Below are 24106 nucleotides of genomic sequence, written 5' to 3'. Positions count from 1 at the left end.
TTATAATTTAAAAAACCTGTTTTAGCACCAACTAATTATAATACCAACTGTTATTTGGATATGTCTGAACAACAAATTATTCAAAGAAAAATATTTATTGATAAGGGGAACCCACGATGAGCACTAATGCACTAGTTTCTTCAAGGTTGTCAACAATGCATGTTTTTACTCACTGGTCATTATATTTTGAGTGCTATAGGAGTCCATTAAGAAATTTTCTCCCAGTCATGTTTAAATGAGTTGTTTCGATGTAATATCTGGAAAACGGGAAATTTGTGCTTATCTTATATATAAATGTGAAAGTATGTATGTATGTTCTTTATACAAATCTACAGTTTTAGACCGATCGTCGCCAGATTTTGCATATATACCAAAGAGGTCCGGGATTGAACCGTAGGCTACTTTAAAAGTTCGTCAGAGCTGGGCAAATGCCCGAAATGGGTGAAAAACTGTCGGACAAAAATGGTTTTGGGGCCTCAACAATCACTTTCGGAACATTTATTTTGGTTACCGTGGTTCTCAACAATGCGTTTCAGACATGAATATGCCTTTACAATGGTTTGTCACACCTTTAATTCTGTTATTATAACAGTTTATTCATTTATAACGGTTTGTCACTTTTCCAATCCTACCAGTAATTGCAAAAAACCCGGGAAGATCGCCGGGTATTACGGCTAGTAATACTCACTTTCGGAACGTTTACTTTGGTTACCGTGGTTCCCAACAATGCATTTCAGACATGTATATGCCTTTACAATGGTTTGTCAAATCTTTAATGCTGCCATTATAACAGTTTGTTCTTTTATAATGGTTTGTCACTTTTACAATCCTTCCAGTAATTGAAGAAAACCCGGGAAGCACCAGACATTTTTCCTTGCCCATATACAGCGTGTTCTGTAAGTGTAATGCAGCCTTTATCTCATCATTCGCCCATCGTAGAGGTATAGTTTCAATTTAAAAAATGCTTAAAAGGCGTTTGAATAATATTCACTGCACAAGCTGGATGCATGACGTCAAAGAACAACAACTACGGCAACAAAACTGAGAATAAACTGTTCAATGCCATCAGATGAACTCAATGCTTACCTCAAATCATCAACATTCTGGCACAAAGTTAAAAAAATATTATTATACACCAACATGGCGAGTTTCAACTGCAAAATTACTCAGCACTGCTATCATTTTCACATCAAACTTGGCAATGGAAGAATTCCCGTAGATCCAAGCACTGGACTGATTCCGTTCCCAAATGGATTCTGCCAGTTGTTAAACTCAGTTCAAGAACTTGCAGACAAAGTCTTCCCAAACATTCAACAAAATCACTGAAACCATGAGTGGCTTTGTGAGAGAGCGATTCTGGTAACGAAAAATGACAGTGTGAACAAGATCAACGGAAAAATCCTAAAAATTATTCCGGGATACTCCACATCTTACAAATCGGTTGACACTGTCACAGACTCAGCGCAGATAGTTCTGTATCCCGCAGAATTTCTGAACTCTTTGGATATTCCGGGTGTGCCACCATACAACTTGACCCTCAAAGTCGGAGCACCTATAATGCTTTTAAGAAATTTGAGAGACAGAGACTCTGTGATGGCACCTGACTCTGCGTGAAGAAATTGCACAATTGCATCATTGAAGCAACGATTCTAACTGAATGCGCCAAAGGAGAAGACATCTTCATTCCACGTATTCCAATTATCACTGAAGAAATGCCATTCACTTTCAAGCAATTACAGTTCCCGATTTGTTTAGCTTTTGCCGTGACAATCAACAAAGTGCAATGCCAGTCATTAGCAGTGACAGGTATCAACCTATTTGGGCCCTGTTTTTCACACGGACTGTTTGCATGTTGGTAATCCAAAAAATTTGTACATCTACACACCAGATTGAAAAACAAAATATATTGTGTATCCACAAGTGATTGCCTGAAGTTTTTAATTAAACTATTTAAAAATAAAAGTAATTTTTTCTTGCTTTATGCAGAAATGTTTTTGATTAAGAAATAATTAATAAGCTATGCTTACATACATTTTTTTTACGAGGTGGGCAACGTCGCCGGGTATCAGCTAGTAAACAATAAAGACTAAAAACAGTTCCGCCATTATTTCCCTTTGTTAATTTTGTTTTTAATTACAAAATGTGTTGCTAAATTTATGCAGGTCTAAAATAATTCCAGGGGTAAGAGTATGTTTTATATCAAGTGGTAAAAGCACTGTTTACAATTTTACAAATTTTCTCCACTTAAAATTAAATGCACATAAAATAGGTTATTTTACTCATGGAGTAACACTAATAAGACTTCGAGATACAATAGTTCATAATAAATGTGAGAATTTATGGAATGAAGCTTCTCTAAAATGCTATTCTGTTCATGATCTCAGATTTAACCCCACACACACAAACTTGTTATAGCACCAAAATTCATTGAAACGAATAGTGGTATTACAACAGGGTTCGACTGTATATTGATTTGTTTTAATGCTATTTCCATTCACAAAATTTGCTTATCAGTGAATATGATTTTTAACTTTTTCAAAGAATGAATATATCATTGTTTTTGTTAGCAAAAATGCTCAATTTTTTCTTCATGTCCTCCCTTTTATTTATACATTTAATTCATATTTTCAGCATCACCAAGTGGGATCCACTGTCCTATTGATTGCGTGACATTATGCCCATTTATAATGTCACAGCTTTAAAAAATGAAGAATATTGTTAAAAACTCTTCCTATATAGTTCGATAGCATTCAAATAATTCTTACCTTAGTATGAACATGCTAGCACTTCATCATTGCCTCGCTCGCTCATGTCAACATACATGTATACCACAGCTTTTGGAGGATATAACGATGAATAACTTCAACTTCGAAGACATCAAATATATATAAACAATGTTTTATCATTAATGTCTTTTGAATAAAATTGTTTAATTCATAAAAAACAGCACATTTCACCGCTAAATATAATAGTGTGAGCTTGTGCTCTTTTCTCTCTTGGTGAAATTTCCTCGAGTCCAAAATCGCCATGTGAACTAATGCTTAACGACTGATGCTCGGCAGTCCTTAGCTTAGAGATAGTATCGAAATGTCTAACTAACGGCCAGCTAAGGACAAATCAGAGCTTAATCACTGGATTTCGGCAAAGGATTGAAGAGATAGTTTACTCCCTGGGTTGTAAAAAACACAGCCCAATTTGAACTTATACAAATTAATTTGACCAACATTAGCTTACCTTTCATATAAACTCATTTGTAAATAATGATTAAATTATATGATTGCAATAACGTGTTTGAAAAACAAAGAGAAGTTCAATGAAGGTTGCACTTGTTAAAAAATAAAAAATTATTTTTCTATTTAATTATCCTTAATAAAAATTTATTTTAATTAACTTAAGAATTTTAATTTCACACTGTAGACATCTCATTGCAATTACAATAATTTTTAAAGCATACTTTTTTAGTTTGATTATCAAAAAGAGGAAACAGACAGAAATGAAATTTTATCTACTCTTAAAATGTTAACAGAAATAGTCTGGTTATAACTGTTTCATTATACTTTAAATTTAGGAAAACTTCACAAAAACTGCATAAAATTTTTCATAGTTAAATAAAGTTAATAGTCATAGTTAAATGATTTTAAAGATATATATATATATTTAATTAGTTTAAAATTTATTTTATCATTTTTTTCTTCACTTATTGAAAATAATGATTATCTTCATTCAGCCCAATCCTGAAGATATAAATTTAATTAGGATAAAGATGAAAATTATCTTGAAAATTCAGCTTCCCAATTATTTTTACACTTAAAAAAAATAATAGAAGCAGACACAGCAGCGCATTTAAACATGAATACATCTTTTAGATCTTGTTATAGTACAATGCAACATATTTAGTCTGGCAACTAAACCTGAAGGTGTCTTTGCATGCATGGTCTTGTGTGATTTGTCTCCATGAGATCTATATTTATCTTGCACATACCGAGATAATGCATAAAACAATTTTGTTACAAATATAGGAATCTGGCCTAGTTCCCAGACCAGATGAGGTATTAAAACCAGTGGGTTGTAACTGGATTTGTCTTCTTGATATCTATTGGAAGATATAATCAACTTCAAATTTTATTGTGTACTTTTTGGACTTTCGAAAAATTTCGAAGAATCTGTCGGACCAAGAGGGTCTAAGTTAGAGTATAAACGCAACATTTCTCCAATAAAAGAAGTTATTGTTATTAGGATATATCATTACCTCCAATTTACTATAATGTTAATATAGAATGTGTTACATTAACGAGATGTTACAAATGTTACACCCCCGAAAATATTGATTGAACACGCGCCACCCCCCCCGCACGCGCGCACCCTAAAAATACAGAAGACAATTGAATGCTACAAACCTAGAATAGGCCTATGTATCCAACTGTTTCATAATGCAAACTGTTGTTTCACCTACACACAAAATGTGGACCATAACTTTGAATGATGAATGTTAGTTAATGTCCAAGACCATGAAGTAGTAAATACAAAATTATTTTTTTGATCCAGACAAAAGTTTTTAATGACTACTCTACTTTTTGAACCCTTAAACTAAGCAAATGAAAAATTAATAAAGCAAATGAAAAATTAATAAACCAAATGGTCCATACATGCACCTCAAATAACCTTGAGAATGATACAATTTTTGCTCTGGCCGAATCATTAATTGCAATCTACAAAATTTTCAATATTTGGCAATATATCAATGATTCCCTTTTCAATTTAAATCAGTTACACAAATTTTGTCGATAGAATTTGGTAAAAAATTAGAACTAGAAAGTAGGACACACACAAAAATAGTAGAAAAAGTAGGACAAGCGGGAGCCCTGAATAACTGAAAAATATCAATTACTTGCAATATTTATACTACATTATATTGTTCAAAGAACATCCCATAAATTTTTTGAAATCCCCCATAAAATAATGCGTAACTTACTTAACAAATCTTCAGGATCAACAGCATCATCTAAAGCCAATAGATGGGTATGCTTTTCAGAATCCTCAACAAGATCAAGGCCTTGAAGTATAGCTGGATGATCCTATTGAAGAAATGCAGAGAATGAAATCGTTAAATGAAAAAAATCTATTGACTTTGTTAAGCATCATTGAGATATTTTAAAAAATATATAAATTTTCATACTGTAATATCAAGAATCTTAATTGCAGGGCTCAGCATGGATCATGGCCTCAAAACTAGTGAAAATAATCACCAAAATGCTTAAAAAAAGTGACGAACTTTTAAGATGGGCCTCGTCACCACTTGTTGTGTTTTCTTTAACACTTTTGTGAGCCGAGTGGATAAAACATGGGTATTTATTCTGTTGAGTATTTATTATTACGTTAGACTTAGATAGATTACATACATATAGATAGGAAGAATTTATAAAGTGGAAAGAGCAGAACATTTACACATCTTGTCTACTTGATGTCCGAGGTGGAACTCACTAGTTCCCCTTACACAACACTAGGTGGCGTTGTATGTTCTTATCAGTTTAGTTCTTTTAGTCATTTCTTATAAGGACACCACAGGAATCATAGTAGATTTCAAACATAATGCACTGAAAGGCGGTCTCCAACGCTACCATGGCAAAATTGATACGGAAAAAATTAGTGCATTATTTGAAAATTCTGAATTTTCTTTTGAAAACATGGTTGTCAAAATTTTAAGACTTGTTTCGTGATAGGCCTGGTAAAACTCAGGTCAATGAAAATAAAATTTGTACACAAGGTAGCCCTGTGTTTCGACCGCCCTTTCCACTCCCTCGAGGGAAGAAACAGTTGGTGGAGGATCAGGTCAAGCAGCTGTTACAGGACGACATCATAGAACCGGTTTCCACCAACTGGAGTTCTCAATGTTTTCTGATCAAGAAGAAAACGGGGGACTGGAGATTCATGGTAGATTACAAGAAAGTAAACAAAATTACCACTCCGGATCGATATCTGTTACCTTCTATTGAACAAATATTACAAAGGATAGGCAATACCACGTATGTCTCTACGTTTGATCTTGCCTCTGGCTATTGGCAGGTGCCGGTCAAGCTCGAAGATCGTGACAAGACTTCATTCGTCACGGATTCTGGCATGCATAGATTCAAAGTCATGCCCTTCGGCTTGAATAATGCACCGGCAACATTTCAACGTATGATGACAATCACGCTCGGACACCTAGTAGGGAAATGTGTTCTATCTCGATGATATAGTCATCTACAGTCCGACATTTCATGAACATATTAAAAATCTGGAAGAAGTATTGTCATGTTTAACTAAAGCAGGTTTGACATTGAAACCTGAGAAATGTACCCTGAATAAGAAAAGTTTGGAATTTTTAGGGTTGAACTTGTCAAAAGATGGTTGGCATGTAAGACCTTGTCAGACTGAGGTTGTGCTGCGGTTTGCAAGGCCTCGTAATATTAAACAGTTACAAAGATTTCTTGGTTTGTGTAGTTGGTACAGACAGTTTGTTCCCCACTTCAGTGACATTGCCCAACCACTTTATCAGCTTACTAAGAAAAAAATGTAAATATAATTGGGGCAGTGAGCACCAAGATGCCTTTGAAAGGTTAAAGGAAGCCTTAAGTTCTCCACCAGTACTAACGACAAGAAAATCAAGTTGTTCCTTGAGGATATATACCGATGCATCCGGGGTGAGCTTGGGAGCTGTCCTCCATCAAGTGGAGTCGGACGGTGAGAAACCTTTGGCTTTTGCCAGTTGTTCCTTAAATTCCGCTGAGAGGAACTATTCTGTCTCGGAGCAGGAGGGTCTTGCGGTGGTTTGGGCCTGTTCTAAATTTCATGGCTGGTTTTCCAGGGATCCTGTGACTATTGTCACGGACCATAAGGCTGTCGCATGGTTTTTCGATGAAAACAGCTGAAGGGAAGACTCAGCAGGTGGGCCCAGCTACTGCAGGAGTTTCCTCTTTGTTTTGAGTACAAGATCCGATGTTATAAACTGAAGAGCCAAAAAAAACTGGTACACGCATGCATATGCAAATAAAGAGATATGGAACCAATCAGAGTATGGCCCTGTGGTTGGCAATGCCTATATAACACAACAAGTGTCTGGCATAGTTGTTAGATCGGTTACTGCTGCTACAATGGCAGGTTATCGAGATTTAAGTGAGTTTGAACGTGGTGTTATAGTCGACACACGAGAGATGGAACATAGCATCTCCGAGGTAGCGATGAAATTTGGATTTTCACGTACGACTATTTCACGAGTGTACCGTGAATATTGGGAATCCGGTAAAAAATTAAATCTACGACATCGCTGCAGCCGGAAAAAGATCATGCAAGAACGAGACCAATGACGACTGACGAGAAGCATTAAACGTGACAGACGTGCAACCCTTCCGCAAATTGCTGCAGATTTCAATGCTGGGCCAACAACAAGTGTCAGCGTGCGAACCATTCAACGAAACATCATCGATGTGGGCTTTCGGAGCCAAAGGCCCACTCGTGTACCCTTGATGACTGCACGACACAAAGCTTTATGCCTCGCCTGGGCCCGACAACGCCGACATTGGACTGTTGAGGACTGGAAACACATTGCCTGGTCTGACGAGCCTTGGTTCCAATTGCTTCGAGCTGATGGACGTGAACGGGTATGGAGACAACCTGTATTTTTTGATGAACGCAAATTATCATGTTTTTTTGGCAACTTTTATAGAATAAAAGTTAGAGTTCAAAATGAACTTCCGATCATTGTTTTTCTTTCTTCAGTTCAGTCGGCATGCTCTGCCCTCAACATTCTGCACACGCACAAGCTTTAATACTTATATTTATTCAAAAACATTCAAATATTTAATAATAATACACATCTCTAAAAAGTGAAGTCCTCCTTTGACTTGTTTTTTGGAAACAGCCGTAAGCACAACACGCAGTTACCATTTTTCATTTACATCTCAAACTAATTCACACACTTAGTCCTGCTTACCATGGAAAATGACTGTAGAATGAAATTTACAAGCACAGGGAAGGACACCAGTCATGTGACCCAATGTTTGCGGAGAAAAAATAGGGTTTCCCCTCTCTCTACCCATATTTCTTTTCTAAGGTATTTACAAGCAGCAAATTTGATGAAACACACTAAAAACAGAGAGTGACTTCTCCCTCACATAAAAGAGATCTTTTCTCTTCAAGAAATTTCAACCCACTCTGTTAGTAGTTCTCTCCTGGCGGCGCCACAATATAAGCAAAAAAAAAAACCATTTAAAACAATCTTGACAACTCTCGAGGATCTTTACTCTTGATGCAATGACATCACCAAATCATCAGAGCTGTCACAAGTTTGTTGTCAACTTGCCGATATTCACAGAGATGTAAATATAGCTATTTACAGGCTAAATATAACATAATAAATGATAAATAATGACTATTTCCATAATATCTTCTGATTAAATTCAAAAAGCAAATGATTCTGATGATTACCTCATATGAATATTTGCTAAGTCATTTCTACAGCTGGAATGATGTTCTTTTCATTCTCTGTTGGTCCACAACTGTGATTTACCACCATTAAACTGCCACATAATTCACATCTGAATATGGGAGCTATGTCAGATTTTCTATTGGTGAAACTTAACAGTGTGCTTCAGTGTCTTGTGCAGGGTTAGCAAAAAAAAACCAAAAAACCGGGTTTTCTGGTTTTAATAGCTTTTACATTGAATTTTTTTTTTAGAAATTCTATTGTTTTTAAACTTCTAATAATTAATTAAAAATAAAATGTTTATTACTCAACTCAAGGAATTATTTCGTGACTGAGAATTCTTACTAACCCTATAATAAAGATGTTTTCTCTAGTTACTTTTCAATACGCTTAATTAGGATACTATTTCACAAAAACTATGATAAAAACTAGGCAAATATAAAGATTAATTAGCAGATTAATTAAATCATTTGGCCCGGGGACCCATGATGCTCTTAAGACGGCCCTGAATACAGGGTGATTATAACTAAAGTTCTGATTTCAAAAGACTGTAAAATAAAAACCAATGACTTGAAAATTAGCATGAATGTTCCTGAGGAAATGAATTTGTATGGCATAGCTGCTAACTTTTGAAAATGAAAATTAGGGAGATTTTAACACGGACCCGTATTTTATGCTAAAACCACTCCCTAATAAATACAAAAGGGATTTTTCCAAATAAAATAGGGATTTCCCACACATAAAAGTTGAAGTGTAGGGAATAAAATCCCTATGCAAAAAACAAGTGAAATTGGGGGCCAAAACTTCAAACTGGTGAAATAAATATTGCGTTCAATCAGAAACGCTGTGAACAAACATTCTGCACGAATGACCCCAAAATCATTGGAAAATAAAGAAAAAAAAGGGTCAGTTTTTAAAGAACACTGACTTTTTGTGACACTTGCTTAATGTTTTTTTCATTTGACATGAGTGATATGATGTCAGTCTTTCCATCATGACCTATGTTTATGTCCATAACACAACTTGTACAAAAAGGAAAAGTCGGCCCTCTTCTGGAACGTTTGATGAAAAAAAATTAATCGGGGAATAAGTATCTTTAAAATTGATTAAATATGTTTTTGCTTATCAGTATTCATGTTTTGTTAGATCGTACGTACGTAACTTCAACAAAAGAAATTTTGACCACATGCGCATCACTGTAATCTTCAATTATTCTCCAGGACCATTGGCTGCTAAGCTATTTCCCTGCATGATAAGACAAACAACTTTTCTTGTTACCATCAGAGGGTTTGTAAAACTTCCTTAAAGCCAGGTTTTCCTAGAAGCAGGTTTCTACAGCACGTGTAGCGTAAAAACGCTGATTGGCAAAAAAATCCTGGAAAAAAAAAAGATTGCAAAAACAAAAGGGGACATTCGAAAATAAACAGAGGGGGAGAGGTGTGTGTGAAAGCGATCGAGTAGGATCGTCGCCTCATGTTTACGTTCTTATTTAAATTTTTTTTTATTAATAAATTTCTGTTTATGTTTGTCATGATGAGTGCTCACTATTCAAAGAACACAAGGTCACTAAATTGGCGCAGTCGGTAGGATAGTGAGCAATATTTAACGGAAAAAATTTCGTCGTGAGAAGGTGACGTGAAAAGTGGAGGACTTTTGCCGTGAGAAGGCGACGCGAAGAGAACTTTTGTCGTCAGAAGACGATACGAAGAGCACTTGAAGATTGTTGGAAGAACGAAGGAAAAGAGCGGCGAGTGTTTTTTTTCATAAGGAAATTCGCTGGTTTTCTTTTCTTTGAGAGAATCATGGCTTTCTTAGCCAGAGGCAAAAAAGAGGACTTACAGCAAGTCGCTGCGGAAATGGGGCTTGAAAATGTTATGCAGACGAAAGTATTTCAACTCAAATCCGCAATAACAAAGGCAGAATGCTATGACAAAGAGTTCATCTAACAGTTTTTGAACACCGTAATTGAGGAGAGAAAACGGACAGAGTAGGAAGCAAGCGAGGAGAGAAAATGGAAAGAGATGGAAGCTAGTGAGGAGAGATGAATGGAGTTCGAACTCAGAAAAATGCAACTAGAAAATGAAAGGATTCGCATCAGCGCGGCAAGTGAATCTCCGATTAACTCAATGGCAAGGCCAAGGATAGAGCTGCAGAACATTTTGCAAAAGTTCGATCCGAAGAGCAACGAGATTAGCCTCTACCTGGTGCTGTTTGAAAGGCAAGCGAAAAGAACAGAAATAAAAAGGGAACTTTGGGTTTCATATCTGATTGGACTATTACCTTATGATGTGGCGCAAGTCATTGCTAGAGAAAATGAAGAGACAACAGATGACTATGACCAAGTCAAATCCATTTTGCTAAAGAGATATAAGCATACTCCCGAGAGGTTTTCATAGATGTTCACGAAGCACAGTAAACGATCGAAAGCAATGTAGTGCGATTTTGCTTATGAACTCAGAGACTTCTTCATTGAATGGATCTGAAGCATGGAGATTACCACGATTAAAGAACTGTCTGATTTGATTATTACGGATCAGATAAAACGGAAAGTACCGTCAGAGATCATTTTATTGACGAGTGGTCTCAATTTAAGCGACCCAACGTCCTTGCTAATAAATTGGACAACTACGAGAATGTCAGGGCAGACATCGGTAAGAGGCAGAAGGATTTCTTCGAAGAAGAAAGGTCATTGTCGCAGCAACGACACTTCAGTTATGGAGAGGGACTAGGAACATCGACAAGAACAGCATATCAACCATCAACTCGGAAATATCGTAGCACTAAGAACTGGGACATGACAGAATATCAGAGAAACCCCAAAGGAGTGTTACACCTGTGGACTGAACCATTTCGCTCGAGATTGTGACAGAAGATGTAAGGCTAACACAAAACAGAAATCAGAAGATGTGTTGATCGCAGAAATTTGATCCGAATTATTTAATTCCAGTGAATTCAGATCTGGATTTGAACCCTTTACGTTATGCTGATATTTGTGTAGATAATAGAAAAATTACAAGCTTGATGGATTCTGGTTGTCAAATTCCAGTGATTCATTCTGACTGTATACAGGAACCAATAACTAAGAAAGGGAAAATCATCTTAGCGAGTGCATTTGGAGAAAGAATTGAAGCATCCCCTGTGAATATCAGTGCTTCGTTGGAAATAGGAAATAAGATATTTTTGTAAACCTGTTGAAATTCTCGCTGCAGTAACGGATAAAATTTGAGAACAGTGCATTATTCCACCAAATGTACATGGATTACTTTGCGAGGCTACAGACACCAAAGAAGAGAGATTGTCCTTCCCCACTAAAAGCGCAAGCCTCCTGCGACGGAACAAAGTCAAGAGGGTGTGAGTGTGAATATTGAAAAGGAGGACGAGATGTCATCTCGTTTCCGGGCATACTGAAGCAAAATTCGCTATTTGGTGCAGAAAAATACGAAAATACCCTATTGGAGCAGGATGGCGCAAGATATTAGTTTTGGCGCAGAGTTCCCACCCCTGCAAATTAACAAATTATTAAACGCAGAAATAATTCAGACGAGCGAATCGCCATATGCAGCACCAGTATTACTAGTTAGGAAAACAGATGGTACATACTTGTGCTGTGATATGAGAAAATTGAATTTGAAAACAGTTCCTGATTCCTATCCACTACCATGCCTGACAGAAATGGTAGATAATTTGTCAGGCTCTTATTATTTTTCTTGTCTAGATCTTTGCAGTGGGTTTTACCAAATGAAAATACACCCAGATGACACGTACAAAACTGCATTCATTACTGATAATGGCCTGTACGAGTGGACTCGTGTTCTGTTCGGGATGCGAAACTCCCCTAATAGTTTCCAAAGGCTTATGGACATAGTATTATCAGGTCTTAAACCATTGCAAATCGCCACTTACATAGATGACATAGTAGTTCCTAGTAAAACAATAGAAGAGAATTTGGAAAAATTGAAGATTGTTTTTGATTTGATAGATTAACAACACAATCTGAAGTTGAAGCCACAAAAGTGAAGATTTTTACAGACTTCTGTGACATATTTGAGTTTTGTGGTATCCCAGGGCAAGGTTACTCACGATCCCCGTAAAGTAGAAGTAGTGCAAAATGCCAAAGTGCCCATAAACAGAAAACCGACTAGGGCTTTTCTCGGCCTGACCGGCTTTTATAGAAGCGTTTTATCGCAAATTATGGCAGTATAGCTTTGCCATTAATAAACTTGACAAAAGCTACTTATGAATTTGTGTGCTCAAAAGTCTTTTGAAGTGCTCATTAAGGCTATTGTTTCCAAACCTTGTTTAAATCTACCTAACCTTAATAAGCCATAGTATTTGTATACTGATGCGTCTAATTATGCACTTGGAGCTGTGTTAGCTCAAGATGACCACCAAAATATTTGTCATCCTATAGCTTTTGCATCTCGAAAGTTAAAATCCCAAGAGACAAAGTATAGTACTGTAGAGAGAGAACTACTAGCTCTAGTATATGCCATAAATCATTTTAAGCAGTATTTATATGGTCAAAAGTTTACTTTATATTGTGACCAAGCATTATTGTCAAATGTATTGAAATTGAAAGATCCACATTCTCGTATAGCCAGGTGTGTCACATGCACCTACAACAATTTTATTTTGTAGTAATACATAAACCAGGTTCAACAAATATCACTGCAGATTATTTGTCGCGACATGTTTTGCCTGTTACTTATGTGCAAGTGCAGTCTGTGCCAAATTATTCTTCGGCAGAAATTGCTGACGCTCAAAGAAAGATCCTTTCTGTTGTAAAGTGTTTGAATATTAAAATTCTAAGTGTGAAAATGGTGGCATTCCTAAGCGTTATAAAACTCTTAAATTTTTTGTGCATGATTCTATATTATATGTGTGTTCGAATCAGTCGGAGCAAATAAACAAAAGTGGAAATTAGTTGTACCACTGGCCTTGATTCCAGAGGTGTTAACCCTTGCCAATGATGTACCATCATCCGCACATCAAGGAGTATCTAGAACTTTGTTGAGAGTAAAAATGTCATATTGGTTTCCCTGAGTATCGTTTCTCACCAAACATTTTGTCAGGTCATGTATTTCGTGTATGCAGAAGAGAGCACATTATAAACAGCAGAAGAGTCCCTTTCTCAGAGTCCCTGTGACTGAACGTCCAGGTCAAAGAATCGCTATGGACTGCATACGTCCATTACCTGAAACCACAGCAGGAAATGCTTATATTGTGGTTATATCGGACTATTTCACGAGATGGCCCGAAGCATACGCAGTTCCTCATATCCGGACAGAAGTAATCTCCCAAGTGCTCATAAAATACATCTGTCAACACGGTATCCCAGAGCAAGTGATTACAGATCATGGGTCGACCTTTGTTTCAAAACTCATGACAGAATTGTATAATACGTTATGGATAAACAAGATAACCACTCATCTGTATCACCCTCAAGGAGACAGTATGTTGGAGCGCCTGAATGCAACAATAATCAAATCACTCAGCCATTTGGTCTCTGAAACGCATGTTGACTGGGATTTACATTTGCCGGGGACCCTATTAGCCCACAGGTCAGCGATCCACGCAGCAACGGGTTATTCTCTGGCATTCCTCCAGTATGGTTGTGAATTGGTCATTCCTATAAACATGCTCGGACCACTCCCACGAACAAAGTTTGACTCCCATAACGTTTTTTGTTAAAGAACTGGAACGTACACTGGAAAGAACATTCCAGATTGTGAATTCGAACCTACTGAAATCAGCTGAAATGCAAGAACAGCAGTTAGCTCTGGTGTCAAAAGATAAGAATATTCAGATTAATGATTTGGTACGTCCTCTTTGTGCCAGCGATTAAGCCACATCTGTTAAGGAAATTGTCGAAACAAAATATTTCGGTCCTTACAAAGTCATATCTAAATTATCTCCGGTGAGCGATAAAATAACTAGCATAAGCAACCCTGCTGACACCCAAATCGTACATATCGACAGACTATCTAAGTACCAGCGACGGGATGACTTGCTGATAAACAGGCAAGATTCTGGAACCCTACATCCGAACAAATTGGAGACACAAGCAAGTGAATATTCCTTGTGAACTTCAGACGCCATTCCCCTTAGTTTATTTTCCATCTGCTCCAGCGCCGGATCGAAGTTCCTCCACATATAATCTCAGACCTACCATACATCAGCCTGTCAGATTTGTGTCATAAGGTATGAATCAAATCAAACTGTGCCGTATTGCCAATGAACTTTGTACCTGTGTATAGTGTAACATAATGTAAAAACTTTTATATATATGCAGATGGCAGTGCATCACCACAGCTACTATTTCACGTGAACATTAGTTTCGTTTTCGATAAAAATTTTTTGTTTCGTGATGAAAAAATATCTAAATTTTGATTGTGCAAAGATTGCTATCCAGCTTTTGATTTTTTTTAATGTGTCTTTTTTGCATATCACACTATTTTAGCACACGCAATTATGTGCACTTTTGCTAGTAGATACTTTAGTTTAATGTTTACAAATGTATGAGAGAATGTGGTTCTTTCGTTAATTAATGACAGAACATTGTCAAATTACCATTTGTACATAAACTTTATAATTTTCATATTTAGCTACTCGTAATATAAAATCTAGATACCCAGTGCCGTAGTTTTGTTTTGTAAGTTTACACGTGTGCTTGTCTCAGCTTGTTTCCTCAATTATGGGAAAAAAAACCTCTCACCTTTTTTTTTTCCTGGTCACTTTGGTATTATATTATTTTATTTGTTCATATTGCATACACACAACACATTCAAGTTATGGCAATGATTTTTGGATTCCAGCCTAGTCCGAAAATGTAACGTGCGCTTTCTTTTTTTTCCCCCTATCAATATTTTCTCTTCCCCTATCAACATATTGTCTTCATTATAGTATGGATACATTCACAATTTTGCAAAAGCTTGTATGAATTGCGATTACAGCTATGATACTTGTGGATATTGTGCTATGTGATCATGCATAGAATCAATTGTATACTCTTCTAACAATAGAATGAGTAGTATGATGTGTTGGAGGTGAGAAGTTAAAATGTGAAAATATATGGTTCCGTTCTGTGTTATAAGTATGGCGTTTGTTCGCTTGATATGCATATTATGGTTTCGATTGATTATTATGTCATGATTGATTATGCCATGAAGTAAAACATATACTAGTATATTTTATATGTAGAAAAGATGTTAGAGAAATTATGTAGTAGGTAACATGAATAGATAATTGAAATTATTAGTGGCATCGGAGCGTTTTGATGCACGAGCGTGGAATGCCGTCATCCTGAGCGAGAAATTCATTTGTTTGTATTTGATTTTACAAGAATTACATTACTGCAAGTTCTTTTGTCGGAGAAGAGTAGTTGATTTGCCTATGATGTCAAGTATGATCAGTATTGCAATTATTTTTGCCAACAAGAGACATAGACAGACAGACTTGCTATAAGGGTATAGTATTTTCACGTGTTCTGTACTGTTCTGTACACATGCATTTGAATCTTTTTTATACACTTTGCATAACAAAAAATATTGTGGAAATTTTTTTTTACCCCCTTCCTGTAGGTAATATGTTATGATCGAAGTCATAACATACTTTATGTAAATTATATTATTATAGATATATTGTATATAACGTGTAGGTGTTTTTCTTTTCTTGTTCTCAGCTGGTGAAGGGGAATTATCTCACGGATCGTAAGAATGGAAGTTTGCCCACATGGGACCCTCGGACATTCCTTAGATGGACAAGGTCCACTTTCACTTCGAAGGGGTCGGGTGGTCGAAGTTCCTGGAAACTTTCCGTGATGTAGATCTCATCCAACACGCTGATTGGCTCAAAGTCCTACTCCAGGAACACTATCTTGTGAGTTTCGCTTCTCTCGGGGCGATTCTTGATGAGTATGTCAAGGTGTTAAGATGTAGTAAATTAATACTGGAGCACGACTTCGATTTCCGTGCTTGTGGTGTGTGTGAATTTTAATGAAGTATTGTGTGTGAAAGGCATGTCAAAAAGATGGGTATCATTATAATCTTTTGTTCTTTTATATATATATATATATATATATATATATTGTGATTATGTAACCAAGGAGCCAAGTAATTCTATTTATTTTTTCCCACAACGCACAAATGTAGAGCTATACATTCTAATCGACTTGATTCCTTTCTTGAAGTTTAATTCTTTTGATATTTTAGGTAACGAGTATATATATAACAGTACTCACCCAGCACATGGGAAATTTGCTTGCAGAATGAATGATAGCCAGTCAAGGCAAAATGATAATGCAATTCGCATGGTACAATTTCATAATTCATGGGAACATCACAAAAATGAAGTCATCTAAACAAACAACTACAACTTACACAAGAAATGTTACATATATGTTACAATATGTTGTCCACTACTACTAAACCAGACATGCACCTCGTCCATATTCTTCTGCGGAACTTCTAAGGAATTGGTACATGTTGGAATATGTGTGTATGTATAGTCAACCTTGCGTGAAGTTTTTTGTGTAATGCTTGTTATGTGTAGTGCTGCCATCTGCAATCAATTTTTTAAACGATGAGTTTTTCTCAACTCATAGTGAGTGAAATGTAATAAATGAGTAATTGTAACATTGTAGGCCTGTTGCTCTCTGCCACGAGAGATTTTAACGGAGAGATCGGCTAGCATTCTCGCCTCGAAGTCGGGAATCGCAGAAAACTGAATTCAGCCAACCAACACTGCGGCGGCGGTGGGGTTTGAACCCAGATCCTCGTGATGTGAGTCCGTCATTATGACCACTCAACCACCACAGTGGCAATGTTGTCCACTGTGTTCTGGCTGCGAGATGGAAAAACAAAAGTATGTTAAACAACAGATAAGAGTAGGCCTATGTCATGGTAACGATGAGAATGCACTTTCAATTCACCAAAGTTAGCAATCCGACCACTGCACATAACATTTTGGTATCTCCAAAGCCAAAAGTTGCAAGGGTTATGGCAGCCAGGTGTCGTGTCATGTTGTTATTTTAAAAATGGTTCTTCAGCAGCTGCTTTGTTGGTGTCGCAATGTGCATCTCGATAAAAGTTCTGCTGTCCACCAGGGCTGGATGAATTTAAAAAAAAAAAATTAGGTAATTTTCTTTTTAATTTTCCGGGACTTTATGACCCATTTGCACGTTGCAAGAAACATTATTACAAAATGAAAAAAAATTGTCTTGCAATTACACTTTATTTTAGCAATGATTCATATAAAATTTTAAGTGCCAAAACCGATTTTCTAGTCACCATGGCATCTGGGATTTGTTCAGCCCTACTATTCACACACTGATCATGTTGAAGTGCCGAAATGATATGGTTGCACAAAATAGATTATACTGCTGGCCAAGTACAGCAACATCTACTTGTACAATTTAAAGTTTTTTTTGGAATCAGAACTTTAATTATAATCACCCTGTATATAGCTGATTATTTTTCATAAATCTTTACTACTGTACATTCTAACCAAACAGCGACCCAGTCCATATTCCAATTTATTTCTAACTGAAAATTATTTGGACACGGATCACCGGCATTAAATGTTGGAATTGTTTAAAATATGTTAAAAAAATTCAATATTAAACCTGGTGGCGATATACAGTAGAGATGTGCTGTTTCCTATGGAAAGAAAATGAAAATGTCTGCGAGGTAATGTAACTACTAGTACACTGGTCTTCGTTTTTAAGGAGCAGCTGGTCGTTTTTTTTGGATTATAAGACCACCTGCCTCTATCATGATGGTGTCACTACTGTTGCTGCTTCTTTGTGAAGGGAAAAAAAAACATGTGAGATAATACACCACCACATATGTGAGATGCAGTCCTCATTCATGAATTTTGCTTAAGATAGAGAATCAGAATGTAACACAAAGTTAGAAAATGCAGTAACAATGAGAAAGTTTTTGATCCACATATACATAAAATTGATACAAATCTACAATTTTAGATCTATCGTTGCCAAATTATGTACTAAATGGGACCCGACTTGAACAATAGGCTACTTTAAAAGTTTGTCAGAGCAGGGCAAATGCCTGAAATGGGCGAAAAACTGTCGGCAACAATGGTTTCTGGGCCTCAACAATCCCTTTTGGAACGTTTATTTTGGTCACCCTAGTTCCCTAACAATGCGTTTCAGACGTGTATATTATTTTACAATGGTTTGTCACTTTTTCAATGCTGCCAGTAATAAGACTTTTTGAATAGATGTCAGAATCATCATCAGCATCACTTTGCGGTTCAGGCAAATTATGATCCCTATAGAAAGTGTTGAAATTGCAGATTTTACTGTAGAAATGTGGAAATTTAGTGGGATTTTCTGCCACATCAATAATTTTATAAATTGTATTGAATTCTCAATTTTTGAAATATCGATAGTTTGCTTAGAGCTACGAAGCCCAGAAAATTATATAGGAAGTAATTAGCCGGACCTACTTTTGAGTTGGATATCCATGCAATAACATTGATTTCAACTTTTTATTTATATCCTCTCCAGCATGAAAATCAATGTATCCTTATTGTCTTTTAATATTCAACCACATAAATTCATATAGTTTAAGTTGTTTTAAAATTAATTATGGGCCTGTAAAGTACATCAAAGAAATTACACAGCTTTAACTAGGCATTTTTCGAATCTGAAACAGGCAGATGAATAACTTGAAGTTTGGGGGGGGGGGGGAATCAAAACACCTAGCACCCCTTAAAAAAGGAAGAAATATATATTCATTTCTACATTTCTTTAAATATAGATTTACTTATTTCATGAGGAGTCACGCAGGAAGTCACCATATTGGTAAACTTGGACACAGTTTGTATGTCCCTCAAAGAAAGAGGGAGATATCACATGATCCAAAAAGCCTCATTGAAGAAAACCCAGGCAGCGCCAGGTAATATAGCTAGTACAGTAACCCCCCCCCCCCCGTATTCGCGGTCACCCCCGCGATTATGGAAATCCGCGAATAACAGAAACCATAGGGTTTTTTTTTTTGTTTATCTCGTTTATTGAACATCATGAGAAGAGCAGGGTGACGCAGAGGTAGAAGGGAAATGTAAAAAAAGGTGCAGGGTTGTTGGCAATGCTTTCTGAAATGATATTGTGATTTCTGTTTGATGTTTCTTCTTCTTCATATCATCAAGTATGTTGGAATATGTTGACAAGGCTTCTTCTACTAATTTTTCTGCATGTGAAGGATGTACCATAGAGACATCTGTGAACTTGTCTTCTACTTAATAGCTGCCACGGCTCTAGTTATGACAGTAATGGCATTAGTGATGGTGTAATTCTTCCATACCTTCAAGACCTTTTATGGATTTGCATGTTCTATTGCGTGTACAATCATCTCCATTGAGTACTGAGTATAGTGAGCCTTGAATGTTCGCTTTACCCCCTAATCAAGGGATTGAATGATAGATGTTGATTAGGAGGCATATAAAGGAGCTCCACACCATCAGCTTTGAACACATTGACATTTTGTTGTCCAGGAGCATTATCAATATCAAAAGAACTTTGAATGACATGTCTCCACTCTCAAGGTACCTCCTGACTTCCGGAACAAAACACTGTTTAAACCAATCCAGGAAAAGTGTTTTCATAGTCCAAACCCTTTTATTGTTCATCCAAAATACTGGAAGCTTTGACATCCTTTCTTTTCAATGCTCGCGGATTCGCAGATTTGAAAATTACGGTGGGCTTTACCATGTACCCATACTATCTTGAAGTCATAGTAAGTCTATCTCTAAACCAGGCGCTCGCTTTTCTTCTTGATTGATAAATGTTCTTGCGGCATTTTCTTCCAAAATATTACAGTTTCGTCAACGTTAAACACCTGCTGAGGTGCATAACTCTTCTCTTCAATAATTTTCTGTAAAGTCTTTGGAAATTTTCTCGCTGCCTCCTGGTCGGCAGAGGCTTGTTCGCCAGCGATTTTTACATTGCGTAATCTGAATCGTTTCCTAAACCTATGAAACCAACCTTTACTTGCATAAAATTATGATGAAATAGACGTTTTACCAGCTCTTCCCTTTACAGAAGCGTAAAATGTTATCACCTTTTCCGTTATAATATTACAATCAATTGGAATACCTTTTTTGTAGTCTTGTACTCACAAAAAAGCATTTTCTGTACGAGAAACAAATGGATCCAGTAAGCGATGCAAAGTTTTCGCTGCCTCAGGTGCAGCTACAGCCATGGCTGAACAAATTTCACATTTCTTTTTCTTGATACATCTCACCGTAGATTCGTTGATTCCGTAATGGTGGACAACCGCAGCAGTAATTGACTTACTTTCACCAAGCATAGTCAATATATCCAATTTTTCTTGTAAAACTCTTTTTTTTTTTTGTCTTTCCGAAGCATTATCAGTAGCACTTGAAAAATGAGCCATCCTAAACACACACAACTCAAATTTTGTAAACAAAACACGTGAATGACGATGCTGAGCGTTTCCAAAAAAAAAAATTTCCAATGAAGGGAAAAAACCGTGAATATGGAAACTGCGAATACGGGGGGGGGGGGGGGTACTGTACTGTATATAATTGTCAGCAATTAAGGTACTTAATATGAAAGAAAATTTATATTCAGGCCACTTTGAGATTTTTGGAAAAACCACTTACACCATTTAAAGATATACAATCAGAATTTACCAGAAGAATAGAAAATGTGGCAAGAATAAAACATTTTGGCTAATAATGAACCAATATGATATTTTTCAGGAAGAAAAATTATATTTAGGCCACTTTTATGTGACTTTTCGAGAAAAAAAAACCACTTGGTTGAAACCGTGGTCTAAACCAAACAACCCCAGTCTTGTGTTCAGCAGGTGATATTATCTCCTTGAAATTGCTAATGTGTGGATTTGCAATTTGTGCTGTAAGTTTGTTGATCTTCTTCACACGACTCAAGAAAAATCTCTACTCGTGCAGGACCTGTTTTTGGCACCCCTCCCAATATTATTCTTATTCCAGTAATCCCCTAAACAATGTTTCTTTTGCCCTTTCATTCCAGATTTGGGTGAACAAACATTTTTCCCATTTTTCTCCTGGTGCCCCATGCAGTCTCATGGAGCGTCGTGGCAACAGAGCTTTTTTCAAAGTAGTAGCCAACTCAAAGTTGTAAAACATCAGAAAATCATATTTAGCCAACCACCACTGCATATCAGCAGGTCCCACACCCAGATTTTTGTGATGACTGCATAGCGGCTAGATGACAAAACTGTGGCTATTTTTTAGTTTTTAAAGATTTGGTTTTCCCCCCTCCAACTATCAAAGGTGCATGTCCGCCGAGTGAAGCAAATTCTCACAACAAATATGGTCTCTGAATGTGGGTCAGTAGCCACAAAAAAAAAGTACTGTAATTTCCCAATATATAATGAGCAGCAGAAAAAAATCCTCACATATTGGAAAATTTGGTATTATAGCTGTGATCATTAAGGAACACATTATGTTTCATTCAAGAACACACCTGTTTGTAGTACTCCCCCACCAAAAGAGTTATATATTCTATTCCAACACAGTACTTTCTATTAACTTGCTGAAAAGTTCCAGGTCACGACATAGTGTGATTGATTTTCACAGACAGTGAGCAGGAGGAAAAATGAAAAAAGTTGAACAGAGGTTTCTCCTCTGCTTCCTTTTTCCTCAGAACTCGGTAAAAATGTATCCAACAAGACATGCAATTGAACAAAATTTTTGTGTCTCCTTTCTCAAAATTCCAAGTATTTTTCGTGCTGTATCATGTCAGTGCTGCTACTACTACCAAACCATGCATGCATCTCGTCCACATTCTTCTGTGGAATTTCAACGAAATGGTACATGATATGAACCTAACATAAAGTTTGTTAATGTGTAATACTTGTTGCGTGTAAGGCTGCCATCTGCCATCAATTTTTCTAGCTATGAGTGAAGTGCAATGATTGAATGATTGCACAGTTGTAGGTCTGTCACGTCAGTGGTGTGCTACACATCTCTGTACTTCTATTATTTTCTGATATTACTACTGGGAAGAAGTACTGAATCTGTACGTTCATGTTAAAGTGGTTTAACAGCATCCAGTTCTGAACTTGCTATGAAATCAGACAGGCACAGTGATGTGTGACAAAAAACTACCTTGAAATTATCTTTTCGAATTTGAGAAATAACATCAATCATGTACAGAACACGCTTATCCAATCCAGCCTCATGAGATAAATGACGAAGCCTTTCAAAAATTGCTGAGGAAAAAAAAAGAAAAGAAAAAACAATTATATTAAACATTAATAAATAATATAGGATTGATTACATATACTTGTTTCAAAACTAAACCAATAGACAAACTTAGCAAATCACCTGCTATTCCTCTGTTTGACAATTCAGTCAACTTCAAACCACATTCTTTCAAAAGAGCTATTGCAATTTCTACAGAATCATTTGTCGGTGTTTCCAACAACACCAACAGTATCTCCAGCACTAAAACTTCAAAAGCCTGAAAAAGTTCATTTACCAAAATTTGAACTTTCTTTCAAAAGATGTCACTCCAATAAAATATCAGTTTGATGAAAGAATAAAATACATGATTTCACTTCAGCATCATTCAATTTTCATCAGAATTATAAAAATTTTTTTATTCAAGTATAGATATGTGGCAAGATAGGTTTCATGCCGCATAAAATAGTTGGTGACACCATCTAAGCAATCATATTTTGTTGTCATGCCAAAATGATGTACATTGTTTTTGTTATTAATGATGTACATTTGTTTTTACCATTTCTCCATAGTTTGATTCATTTTGCAACGTTGCTGTGAATTAACTTCTGTAAATAAATAGTTCTAAAAAAAACCCAAAAACTGATTCTTTATCTACGACTCACATAATTAAACACCCAAAGGTTGATGACCCCTGCTCAGCATTCACTAACTTTTATTTTAGGTGTGTGGACCTGTTTCCTCTATGCATGGAGTGACAATTTACCACATTTACTCAGACCTGCCAACCTCAGAAGAAAACATCCTACTACAGTCGAATCCCGTTTTAACGAATATCATTATAGCAAAAATCTCATTTTAACGAACATTTTTCTAATTCCCCAAATAAGTTTACATAGGAACAATGCTAGGTAACCTCCTTTATAACGAAATTTCGTTTCAACGAAGTGATTCCTCCGGTCTCTTGCCGTTCGTTATAGCGGGATTCGTCTGTATATCCATAAAAAGTGTAACACAACCCATTTACCAATTTACGAAAAAAAGGGGGTGGGGGCATACCCCATACCGAAAATTTATTAGAAGATTATATAATTATAATCAGAGTTAATTTTCCATGAGAAAAGCAGATATGGTTTCTGTGTTGGAAGTGAAATAAAGTGATGTACAATAATCGTATTGGGTGAAAAGGCCATGAAGCCGAGAGGTTATAGGCGGAGATTGACTTGGAAGTCTGGGGGAACAAGGTCTTTATTGCTGGGGGGGGGGGCGGCACGATGATGATGATATCAATTCATTCATACATATATGCATTAGATCAGTCGACTCCACATTTCACTCTGGGCCCCCCCCCCCAAATATCTCCGCCCATGCTGTTGGACAAGAGAGCATGTCGAACGCTCTGGCTTAGGCATCTGTAAATAAATGTGAATATAA

General features: G+C 36.5%; 1 protein-coding gene across 4 annotated transcripts in view; it reads right to left on the bottom strand.

Moving 5' to 3' along the window:
- LOC149076665 (pre-mRNA-splicing factor CWC22 homolog) overlaps positions 1-24106 on the bottom strand; it is a 336314-nt gene that overhangs the window by 127880 nt on the left and 184328 nt on the right. For all 4 annotated transcript variants that reach the window (XM_089244291.1, XM_089244289.1, XM_089244288.1 and 1 more), the window contains exons 7-9: positions 22817-22952; positions 22598-22701; positions 4973-5075 (exon numbers count right to left, since the gene is read on the bottom strand). In XM_089244291.1, coding sequence (XP_089100417.1) covers positions 4973-5075; positions 22598-22701; positions 22817-22952 — 343 coding nt within the window. The remainder of the gene's footprint in view (positions 1-4972; positions 5076-22597; positions 22702-22816; positions 22953-24106) is intronic.

Source organism: Pholcus phalangioides, unplaced genomic scaffold (assembly GCF_987345545.1).
Source record: "Pholcus phalangioides strain wild (caught in Gottingen) unplaced genomic scaffold, Ppha-v1.0 ptg000015l_1, whole genome shotgun sequence".
In the NCBI taxonomy this organism is placed as follows: domain Eukaryota; kingdom Metazoa; phylum Arthropoda; class Arachnida; order Araneae; family Pholcidae; genus Pholcus; species Pholcus phalangioides.
Note: the sequence above shows the minus strand (reverse complement) of the source record. Positions and strands in the feature narration are given on the sequence as shown.